This window comes from Cebus imitator, unplaced genomic scaffold (assembly GCF_001604975.1).
Source record: "Cebus imitator isolate Cc_AM_T3 unplaced genomic scaffold, Cebus_imitator-1.0 Scaffold125, whole genome shotgun sequence".
Classification (NCBI taxonomy): Eukaryota; Metazoa; Chordata; class Mammalia; order Primates; family Cebidae; genus Cebus; species Cebus imitator.
The window spans coordinates 3,244,046-3,255,889 of record NW_016107440.1 but is presented as its reverse complement, the minus strand read 5'-3'; the positions used below and the strand labels follow the sequence as shown (position 1 = coordinate 3,255,889).

The window sequence follows — 11,844 nt, the reverse complement described above, 5'->3', positions numbered from 1 at the left end:
TTTGACCTGGGGATCCAGCCGCATTATACACGAGTGACCTTTTAGATCTACGTCCACCCTTTACCTGGTAATGCCCGTTGACAGCTGGGGGTGGGGTGGGGAGAGTGTAGGGGTGCTCTCTCCCTCTCTCCCTCCCTCTGCCTCTCCTCCCTCGCTCCCCCCTGCAATCCTCTCGCTTCCTCCCTCCCACCTCCCTCGCTCCCGCCCTCCCTGCTGCATTTTGCATGAGCTATCTAGGTCATTAGCATTTTAGCGTATGCAAGACTTGACAAAGCTGATGAGGGGCCAGATGGGCCTCGCTCTTATGGGTTTTTTTTTTTTCCTTCCTCTCTCTCTCTCTCTCTCTCTCTCTCGCTCACTCTCTCTCTTTCCCTTTTCCCCCTTCACCACTTTGGACCTGAACGAGAGGACTGCAGCGGGCGAGTTCCGGAAGGTTGAATCCCCAGGTCCCGGCCCCAGACCGCGGCAGCTAGCGCCTGCGGCACGCCCGGCCCGGCTGCGCCTGCACTCAGCGATTGAGGTAAAGGCGGCGGCCGCGCGCACTGCCCCGGCTGCCGCTGCCGAGCTCCTGCTGCCTTCCTCGTCCCTCGCCCTCTTCTTCCTTCTCCTAGCCCCCTTCAGTTTCCTGGGCAAAGCGGAGGGCAACATGGATGGGTGGGTTTACTGCGCTGGGGCGAGATGGGGTCGGTGTTGTTTTTTCATTGTCTGGAGCTGCAGGGGAGGCGAGGCGCGGGGAGAGGGGAGAAGGGAGCCGGGGTAATTAACACGGGGGAGGCACCCCTCCGTCTCCCACTTCCACCCACACCCCCATCCCTCCACCCCCTCCGCTTTGCAGGAAAAAGCCTGGATGCGAAAGGATGGGGGAGAACAAAGAGCCTTTGGAAGACGTCGCTGTTATCTCATTGTCTGTGTGATTGGGGGAGCTGCGGCGGGGAGGATGCTGTGGTCCCTTCCTCCGGCGCTCCCCCACCCCCATCCCTCTCCCCGCTGTCAGTGCGCAAGTACACGCGCCGCTTTTTATTTCTTTTTCCTCGTTTTCTTATTCCATCTTCTACCCACCCCCGCTTCCTTTCTTTCACCTTTCCTTCCTTCCTTCGTCCTTTCCTTCCTCAGGAGAAAGGCCTCTCTCTCCGTGTTCACAGCGGACCTTGATTTAAATGTCCATACAATTAAGGCACGCGGTGAATGCCAAGAATGGGGCTGGCTGAGCACCTTGGGTCCACAAGGGCCCGCCAAGGAAGGAGCCACCGACCGAGCCGGGCGCCCTCCGCAGACCTCCGCGCAGCGGCTGCGGGCGTGAGGGGAGGGGTCTCGAGCTTTCTCCGGCTGCGGATCCCGATCCCGTGGGGTGGGGAGGTGTGCAGCCTGTGACAGACAGGGTCTTAAAGATGCAAACAGACTCAGGGAAAGAAACAGAAGCTGATTCTGTGACAGAAGTAGATCTGTGCAGCACAGATGCGGTGTGCGTGGGGTGGGGGTCGTCTGGGAGCGCATTGCGGAGTGCTTGTGTGTGCAGATTTTTCTCTGGGCTCAGGACTCATTGTATGTGGGTCGACACCTTTCTCCGTGGCTGTGTTTTTGTTCTGAGCTTAGTTTTTTGGTTTGGCCTTTAAAAAAAAAAATAATTTGGCATCCAGAGACTGGCAGACTGCTCCAGGGCCTGGACTGCGGATATATTGTGTTCTGCTTGAGGTTTGGAGAGGAGGGCAAGGGGTTGCAAGGGAGAGGGGAACCTGTTTGTCACCCTTTGCTGTAGAGCTGAGAGCACCTGACAAGCTTAAGAAGTCGTTGGGCTAGGTGGACAAGAAGGAGCCAGCTCCCGGCAGGTTCACAAGCTCCTTCTGAGCTGAAAGCCTGGCCATAGCTCTAAGGAGCACCTCACGCCTTCCCTGTAGCTGTTATTGTAGTTTCAGGCAGAGATCCAGGAGCTGCAGAGGAAGAGAGAGGCACAATAACCTACACGGACCCCAGGGAAGCATGTGTTCCTTTAAAAATGTGAACAGAAGGAAACACAGAATGTGTGCAAGTGGGGGTCTGAGGAAAGACTGTTTTGAAAGAAACTGTCAGGGAATGGAAAGGGTTAAGCCTCCCTCATCCTGAAGAACCTGCTTCCCAAATCAGGCCTTCCTCCCATCACTAGACCCTGAGCAGCAGCTGGTCCTAGAGACCCCCCTCGTCCTGCGCTGCCACAATTTCATCCCATTTCCAGCTCTGTATTAACCACCAAGCTACAGCGGATGGGGCAAGACCTAAGCTCATTAATTTCCAGGTGGAGGATATGGAGGAGGGGCAGGTCCCTGCAGCAGAGGGAGGAGCAGAGAAAAGAGGCCAAGAGCTGGATCCTCTGCCCAGGAAGCCTGCTGCATCCCTTCCCCCGAGCATGGCAGAGGCCTGGCTTTGCAAGGCCAAGGCCATAAGGGATGCTTAGGAGATTAATTTGATTCCTGACACAGCAACCAAGGCCTAAGAGTCTCCACGGAAGCTTACTAAGGACTTCTTTCCTCTCCAAAGCCTCAGTCTAGCCGCTTAAATAAACTAGCATTCAGTGATGCCTTGAACCAAGGCCCCTCCCTAACCTCAGTGCCCCCAAATATTTATTGAGTACCTACTATGTGCAATCCTTGTGTAATTATTACCTCTTAGGCTCTTCATTTGGCCTCCTAAGGGAGTGTTTAGAATCAGGCAGAGGCTAAGTGTGTTGCACCCCACCTAGATACTTCCAGAACCTTCTCTGGGTCTGCAGAATGTGCCACAACCTGCTTGCTCCTGCAGAGAGAAAGCTGCAGTGCACATCCTGCAGACTGCAGGTGCTGGGCTACCTCTGGAGTCCCAGAAGGCAAGCTTGGCTGCAGGACAGAAAGGGAGAACAGCTTCTCACCCCTGCGCCTTAACAAGCCTTGGCTAGCCGCCACTGCCTTTAAAATATACATCCCTTGAAATTGGTAGCTTCCTAAGTCCTGGGGTCCCTGCCGCCCTTTCTGGACAGGTTCAGGAAGAAGAAAGCAGTCAATATTGGGCCTCATTGGGGTGTAAAGCCCCTTGCTCTGCCCTCTCTGCTCACTGTGAAGGCTGCTGAATGCTTCTTTTAAGCATGGTTTAAGCCTCTGATTACTAAACCCTTTGCCCCACAAATGTCCACACTGGAGAGCCTCTTTTCAGTAATTGCTTCTCCGTAATACCTTCAGAGGTTGCTGTACCCTTCACTGATGTGCCCTCTGGTCAAATCTCCAGATGCCTCCCCACGTAATGCCCCTTTCAGATGCTTTAAGCTGAGAGCTTAAACTGCAGGTACCATGGCCGCCGCCTGCCAGGTTTCTGCTTTGGATAATCGATGATGGGAGGGGCATATTTTTTACTTCATTACTTATATAAACTCTTGCTCCAGAAAGCGTTCACGTGTGTGGGCATGTTCTGGATCTGCTAGGTCTGCGTGCATGGGTGTAGGTATTTGCCTGTGTCCGCCAGGTGGGTCTCATTACAAAATGTATGTCTATGTAGGGCTTTAATGGCCGAAAATGGCAAAGAGATGAATGGACAACTTGGCCCCATGTGTAATTGCGAGGCCCCTTCTGTGCTCAAACAAGTTGTCCCCGTGAAGGTCAGCCCTTTCCTTCTGTGTTTGGGGCCTATTTATACCACGTCATTTTACAAGAAACCTGAAAATGTCTCCCCTTTGAGGGCATTTAACTCTTTAGCATCTTCTTTTCTTCCCTATTTGAGCCCCTCTAACTACAGTCTGTGGCTTACATGAAAGGGGAATTATATGGTTAGGAAAAAGTAGGACAGTGCTGACTGAATGCGCAAAGAAGGCCCTGATGGGTTTATACACACCACCACCATCACAGTCCTGCGAACTAATATGATTCTTGTGGTAACTGTACCAGATACTTTCAGATTTAGAAATGTATCAAAGGAAAAATTGGTAATACTCTTCTTTCCCCACCAGTGACAGCCCAGATCTCCGCTTAAGCGGAAAAGAGATTGACCTTCTAACAGAGGCAAAGGTAAACTCCTGTAAGTTACTTCTGTCACCAAAGGGAGGGGGCGGCTTTTGTGAATGTATGAGGAGCTTCTGCCAGAGAAATTTTTGGGGGAGGGGTGTGCCCATGTGCACACATATGTACATACATTTCCCCACATAACCATATCCAGTGCCAGCATTTAGAGGAAGGCATGTAGCCACCAAAAGTCCATCCACCTATGCTGCTTCCACAGGGAAATCATTTTCTCTTTCCTGCTCTTGAACTTACATAATACCCCCTCCCATTCCAACCTGAGAATGGAGCCTTTTGGGGGCAGCTGCAAAGCAGTTCTCCCTGGGACAGATGGAGCCGCCCTTTCCGCATCTACTCTGTGGGTGGTTTCAGGGCCCATGAGTCAACACGAGGCGTTGTGCTGGGGGTATGTGTGTTGGAGGCTGAGCTGGCTGATTCACAGTGACAAGGATGTCAATAGTAACAAGAATGAGAATGATGGTACCTAATAAAGAATTTTTTCCTCCATGTCCCATCTACAATTCTTTCACTGGGTGTTTTGCCAAGTCTTTCTCAATCTCATTTCAGCTTTTTTTAAGAAAATGTATTTAATACTCAATTGTATCACAAATGTAGACATAGAAGAAAAAAGGACTTCAAGCGGAATTTCTGCGAGGCAAGGTGTGCTGGTGTTTGCCTTATAGAGCTGTTCGGAAGGCCTGGAATGACCCCGAGCACCAAATTTAGATGGCCTCAAAAAAAAAATCAAATCAGGCCTTATTGAGGGCAAGGAATGTTCCAGGTCAGAAATAAAAGTGTCAGCAACTCTCAGTAGGTTCATCTTTTCATTTCTTGTCCTTCTCCCTTTTGTCTTAAAATAGAAACGCTACCCAGACCTGAGGGCTTGGGTCAGGGGCTCCGGGGCCCAAAAAACAAACTTCAGAATCACTAAGGGCTTTCTCTCTGAGAATTACCGTGGGAGGGTTCCTTTGAAATTCAAATCCAACTTATTTGTTGCTTAAGCACACACAAAATACTGAGGCCTGGGGTCCAGGAGGCGTTAGTTTGGCTGCACGTGCGTGTTGCAACTTCGTGTGAGGTTCTCCGGGCGGTTCTGCGGCGACTTGCGGCCCCGCGAAGGTGGGTGCGGGCTCCATTTCGGCCCCCGCCGGCCCGCACCGCGCCCAGGGCCTCCCAGTGACTCGCTTCCCAGCTCGCACGAGGCATTCTCGTCTCTTTCTTTTCGAATGCACCCGAGACCTCTCCATGGAGCAAGGCGAAGATGAACAGGCGCTGGTTCCCCATTTCCTTTTCGCTCCCATTTTCCTGTCTTGATATATATATTTTTTTCCTTTCCCTCCCGATTCTTGCAGACCTGGAACTCCTGAGATTCGGGTCCTCCTGCAGTTCCCAAAGCTTTGGGCCCAAATGAGGTGTGGGTAGACACGGGTCAGTCTCAGGTTCATTCTAAGATGCGCTACAATCCCAAGTTCTAAGGCGATGGGGAGGTGAAGAGGTCAGGGCGCCCCAGCTCTGAGCGACAAACGCCAGGGACTGTCCCCGGAGAGGTCACATTTTTCCTTTTCCACACACATCAATTTCACTCTAGCGCCAGACGGACCCTCGACGGTCAACGTTAGAGATTATTACGGAGTCGGGGGCTGGAACTGGGGCGAATCAAGACGAGGGTACATCTTGAGCTTCCAAAGGTGGCCGAGCCACACCGAAGGGCTGGGCGGGAGGTCGCGCCCTCCCCTGGCCAGCAGCAGCACTCCGGAGCGGGAGGCCTGGGCCTAAACCCCGGGCCCTCCCCGCGGCGCAGCCAGCCCGACTGTGCGCCTGGCGCCCGCAGCCCGGTTCCCCTTGTCCTCCTCCCGGCGTCTCTCCGATCCACTTCAGGACCTGCGGCCTCGAGGACCTCATCCTGCACCCCGGAAAGCCTCAGAACTTGCAAGAAAGAGGGCTGGCAGGTGCAACCTGGGAAGGGATACGGAGAAGGGGGAGGTGAGGAGAGGACCTCACCGCGAAATCGCTTGGGGGTTGGGTTTTACTTGTTGGAGTGAGGGGTCCGTCCCAGTGCATCCTCCTGGACTTCCCATTAGGACGCCCCTCCCAAACCCCCAGCCTCCTCTCCCAGTGACCCGGCCTGGGAGCAGGCATCTTCCCCCAGGTCCCAGCACTTGTCCTCCGAATCCCCAAACACCCTCCTTCCCCACTCCCGCAACCCTCTCCACAGAAGCCAAAACCACAACAAAAATCTTCAACCCACAAAGAAAAAGACACATTCCTCCTTCGGCCTTAGTCAGCGTTAGTTCCAGATCCGACGCCGGAGGGGACGGAGCCGCTCGAAGTCGGTTGGAAGGAAGGCGCAGAAGGCTCTTTCTGTCTTCAAGAATCTCCTTGCAAATGCAATCGCTGCTGCCATTAGGACGCGGTCTCCGTTTTCCAAAAGAACTCAACGTCTTCCGTTTCCTCATCTGTTGGGCCCATCAGCATACAGTGACTGTTGCAAGGTTTCTTTGGGTCAACAAGCCTTGCCCTGAAATAACCTTCAGAGCCCTGGCCTCAAGGTCACGGGCCGGGTGGCCTCTACAGGCCACACACATCAGGACCAGCATGTGCCTGACTGAGGCTGTGCCACCAAGACCTTCGGACATGCAGAACGTGCCCTGAGCTGCACGAGGGGCTTCCATCAGCCCCCTCCCACTCCACACAGATTGATGTGACAATATTTATTCCCATTTAATTGAGACACTGGTTTAATTTCAGATTGCTTCAGCTTAAGGCCCAATGGGGTTTTCTGCAGCTCTTTTCCCCAGTGCCTCTACAGAAATTAATTGCTGTTAACATCCAATTTTGGCTTTATTATTTGTTAGCCAATTATGTATCCCATAGCCCAGGCCCCTTGCTGCTGTCAGCCTCTGCTGGAATCAGCTCACGCTATGCCGGGCTTCTGCTCCTCTGCCTTCCCCTCTATTCAGACTCTCTCCTTCCAGGATGATTTACCCGCCCCGCAGGCATTTTGTCTGTGTCCCAGCACTAGCTGAGCTGGGGGAGGTGTCTTTAAGACGTTTTCCCCCTTTGGAGGGAAATGTCTTCTTTGCAGTGGAAATAAATCATTTCCATTCAAAAAAGAATCTAAGCTTCTCCACTCTCTCTTCCCTATCCCCAGGCTTGCTTTCTCTGGAGCCATTTTTGGAGAGCAGTTTTCCGTCAAACGCAAGCAAGGTGCCTCGGCCTCAGGGCCCTCCTCCCCACCTCCCTAGGAGCCCCTCCCAGACTGCCTTAAAGCCACCACGTGTATATAACACCATAGACTCAAACGGGGTGCTTCGAGGGTGTCATTTCACATTTCAAGGAAGGAAACTTGATAAAGTAATTTGGGGAAAGAGAGATTTTCATCATTTTCAGAGATGAGGAGGGCAGCTCTCCGCTTCTCCCTGGCAGAGGCCCGGGAAAGCATTCCAGCCTTGCACTGTCAGGCCCTGCTGGATGGAGCTGATGCAACTGGGGACAAGAGCCTTTTAAAAAGTGTTCTTTTGCATCAGTTTTTTGTGCCTTGAGTTCACTGATAGAAGCAAACACTTCCCATGACTGGTGCTCTGGAAACATATAAGTGAGAATCCTAACGATAGTGGAAGGCCCTTCTTTGTCTGCTTCCTCTCCTTCCCCCATTTGGAAATAATGCCTCCCATGCCATAATATGCCCTCACACTTATCTCTGGCAGTTCTGTAACAACCTGCGCAGTGTCGGCCTCAGAACCGAATAGAGAGAAAACAAAATGTCAGAGCCGCTGGCTTGAGCTGCGGCCCCTTCAGATGAAACCCGAGGTGGTGGGAGCGGGGGGTGGTTCCTCTCCGCCTAGAAATCCTATGGTCAGATTTGTAGTAGGTGGGAGGTGGGTGGTGACTGTTGTGGAAGCTGGGACATTAAGAAGGTGCCTTACACAGAAGGCTCAATAAATACCACCCAGATTGGATGTAATTAAATTAGCAGCAGCTGTCCTGCTTTTTCTGTCAAAAGCTACAATTGGGCATGGAGGCCTCTTGGGCAAAGGCTAGATAGAGTGGCATCCTAGGAAAGGAGGGAGCTTAACAATGTTTCTGGTTCATCTTCTACCCTCACCCCTGCCTAGCTTGTCCAGATACATGGAGTTTTCTTTTCTTTTTATCTTTTTTTTTTGAGATGAAATCTGGCTATGTCACCCAGGCTGGAATGCAGTGGTGTGATCTCAGCTCACTGCAAACTCCATCTCCCAGGTTCAAGAGATTCTTCTGACTCAGCCTCCAGAAGAGCTGGGATTACAGGCATGCACCACCACGCCTGGCTAATTTTTTGTATTTTTAGTAGAGAAAGGGTTTCACCATGTTGGCCAGGCTGGTCTCGAACTCTGGACCTCAGGTGATCCACCCGCGTTGGCCTCCCACAGTGCTGGAATTACAGGCATGAGACACCACACCCGGCCAACTTTTATTTTCAAAACAGTTCAAGCATAGTAATAGCCCACATACCATGCTCAGTCCCAGACAGAATTTCTGGGAAAACAAGAGGGAAGAGCTCTATTTTAGAGCCCTTCCATCATCCTTTGAGAGCACTTTAACTTTCGAAGATTCTCATATTCAAATGTCTCTTGTCACCACTCCAGTGCACATCTCAACCAAGGCCTTTCCCACTGGGGTATGCCCTCTAAACAAAACTAATAACAACAACAACGACTATAATCAACTTCTATTTCCTTCTGCTCTCCTTCCCCCAGCCCCTTGAAAATACCTACATTCTCAATGTTTAAGAGGTGTTAAGAGAAAGACAGTGAAGTTAAACCATTTCACACTAACACATGAGTCACTTGAACAAGACTCTTAACTTCCCCAGAGATATTTTACATTTTAGAAGAGATGTTGGCTGGGCACGGTGGCTCATGACTGTAATCCTAGCATTTTAGGAGGCCGAGAAGGGAGGATCACTTGAGCCCAGGAGTTTGAGGACAGCCTGGGCAACATGGCAAGACTCTATCTCTACAAAAATGTCAAAAAATTAGCCAGGTATGATGGGGCACGCCTGTATCCCCAGCTACTTGGGAGGCTGAATGTGGGAGGATCGCTGGAGCCCCAGAGGCTGAGGTTGCAGTGAGCTGTGTTCATGCCACTGCACGCCAGCCTGGGAGACAGAGTGAGACTCTGTCTCAAAAAAAAAAGAAAAAGAAAAAAGAAAAGGAATAAAGAAAAGAGAAAGACAGAAAAGAGGCACTTGCCTACCAAGTCTAATTGTATGAGTTTCTCGTAAGGTACCCAAAAGTGTAAGGCAGAATCACCTCAGCGCTGCCACTTTTTGCTTGACGATACCATCATCGTCCCTTCGTTCCAGACACACCAGTGTTCAGCCTTCCAAACATAACATAACAGGAAGACACATATAAAGAACCCTAATGAATCTTCATGGCTTGCTCTGCCCTCTGCCCCCTCTGTTAGACCAACTGATAGGAGCAGTCCAAGCTTTTGGCAGGAACATCTGTGATGTTGGCATGACAGGTGGATATCAGTCTAGGTCCAGGCTACCATATCTTTGCAAATTTGAAACCAGCCCTTTACATAATTGTGAGTTCTGATTTTGCTATTTCCATGAATTTATTTATTTATTTATTTTGAGACAGAGTCTAGCTCTGTCACCCAGGCTGGAATGCAGTAGCGCCATCTCAGCTCCCTGCAAACTCCGCCTCCCAGGTTCAAGCAATTCTCCTGCCTCAGCCTCCAGAGTAGTTGGGATTACAGGTGCACATCACTATGCCCAACTAATTTTTGTATTTTTTAGTAGAGATGGGGTTTTAGCATGTTGGCCAGGCTGATCTCAAACTCCTGACCTCAAGTGATCCACCTGCGTCAGCCTCCCAGAGTGCTGGGATTACAGGCATAAGCCACCATGCCTAGCCTCCATGAATTATATTTAACTAATTATTTGATTAAATACCAGACTATGTGACACAGTAAGCCCACTTCACCCTGCTAACCCAAGGTTTTCTCAAAGCGGCCCCACGCAAAGCTGGAACTTGGGACCAGACACTTCCCTGGGTTGGTTTCGGCCACTCTTCCATCCTCATCCAGCTCCTTTCCTGGCTTAACCGGAGCTCATCTCCCGGCAGCCCCAACTCTCCAAGCACCCCGTCCCACGACCCATTCTCAGTGCGTGTAAGCCTCCTGCAGTGGCAAAGCCGGCACCTGGGTGCAAGTTCTCTCAGGGCAGGAAGTGGTCTGTTAGGACTTTTAGGGAGAGGGGGAGAGTGAGAACCTTCCCAGCCTCCTCCCAGCCTCTTAGAAAACTTTGCCTTTGAAAATGTCAACTGCTGCTCCCTTCTTTCCAGCCTTTCACTCCTACCTCAGCATCTTGCCGCCTTCATGTGGATAATCAACAGCAACAGCATAGTGTGAGGGTTGCTGCCAGTCCAGACTGCACTGCTTCTTTTTTTTTTTTTTTTTGAGATGGAGTCTTGCTCTGTCACCCAGGCTAGAGTGCAGCGGCATGATCTTGGCTCACTGAGACCTCTGCCTCCTAAGTTCAAGCAATTCTCCTGCCTCAGCCTCCTGAGTAGCTGGGATTACAGGTGTGCGCCACCACACATGGCTAATTTTTGTATTTTTAGTAGAGATGGGGTTTCACCATGTTGGCCAGGCTGGTCTCAAACCCCTGACCTCAGGTGATCTACCCCACCTCAGCCTCCGAAAGTGCTGGGATTACAGGTGTGAGCCAGCGCACCCAGCCCGGACTGCGTTTCTATTGTACTAAACCTGTCCTATCCATTCCCGAATCCCTCATCACTCATCACACTACTGACAAAAACCTAGCCAAGACAGTATGTGGGGGCAGCTAGGAAAATTATTTAATGTGATCTCAGGGCTTCTTAGAAGGCTAGAAAAACTTGGTGCCTTCCGCTTTTTCCTTTTGAGGCTTCCAGTACATTAAGAAATGCCAAACCAGAGCTATCAAAACGGCTGTACGAATAGCATCTTCCAAAAATATTACGAAAAGTACTGCCAGCGAGAGGCTTTGTGACTCTGTCACCCTGTGCGATCCCATGAAAAGACCCTGTATGTTAAGGCCTCGGCCACCAGAGAGAGCGAAGCCCGCTATGACCACCAGCTTTAGTATCACATTAACTCTGCTTGGTCCACAGCACTACCACTAGGCTGTGTAACTGTGCATAGGTTACTAAACCTCTCTGAGCATCCTCTGTAAAAAGGTGATATAATGATGGTATCTATTTCAAAGGGTTATTGTTGGGAAGAAATGAGATTAAGCATGTTAAAATATTCAGCACATCATGTAGAGTTGTTCGCTAGAAATATAATGCAAGCCGTTGTGGCATCTAAAATTTTCGTGTTTAAAAAGAAACATGTGACATTAATTTTAATCATGTATTTTATGTAACCCAATACATTTAACCAAAAATGGCATGGTGGGGGACACCTGTGGTCCCAGCTACTCAGGAGGCTGAAGTGGAAGCATCACTTGAGCCCAAGAGTTTGAGGATGCAGTGACCTATGATCACACCACTGCACTCCAGCCTAGGTGACAGAGCCAGACCCTGTCTCAAAACATATATGCATATTAATGAAAAGTTTAACATTCTTCTACTCATGCTAAATCTTCAAAACCTGATGTGTATTTTATACTTCCAATGTATCTCAATTCAGATGCTAAATTTTCATCAGAAATACTTGCTTCTCATTTACATTTCATAAGATTTATACAATAGTTTAAAAACTATATTCACATACCCATTTAGTTCCAGGCTTTCTTAAATATTTTCTAATAACTGAGTACAGTACGTGTTTTTAAATTTAAAAATTCAGCTCTTCAGTTGCACTCAGCATATTT

General features: G+C 50.2%; 1 protein-coding gene and 1 long non-coding RNA gene across 3 annotated transcripts in view; one reads left to right on the top strand and one right to left on the bottom strand.

The window, feature by feature from the left end:
• Positions 1–4,502, top strand: part of LOC108312492 — a 6,386-nt gene extending 1,884 nt beyond the window's left edge. The window contains exons 3-4 of one of the 2 annotated variants that reach the window (XR_005202126.1): positions 409–520; positions 836–4,502. Coding sequence is in view for 1 of the 2 variants with exons in the window: in XM_037742691.1 (XP_037598619.1) it covers positions 257–520; positions 836–1,300 (729 nt within the window). In the remaining variant the exon portion in view is untranslated. Of the gene's footprint in view, positions 1–156; positions 521–835 lie in introns of those variants that run through there. The other variant, XM_037742691.1, reaches the window with a different exon arrangement.
• A 5,974-nt stretch (positions 4,503–10,476) lies between these two features.
• The window catches only part of LOC108312493, a 6,483-nt gene continuing 5,115 nt past the window's right edge, over positions 10,477–11,844 (bottom strand). Inside the window, exons 2-3 of the long non-coding RNA XR_001828664.2 lie at positions 10,673–10,677; positions 10,477–10,498 (exon numbers count right to left, since the gene is read on the bottom strand). This is a non-coding gene — a long non-coding RNA (uncharacterized LOC108312493). The remainder of the gene's footprint in view (positions 10,499–10,672; positions 10,678–11,844) is intronic.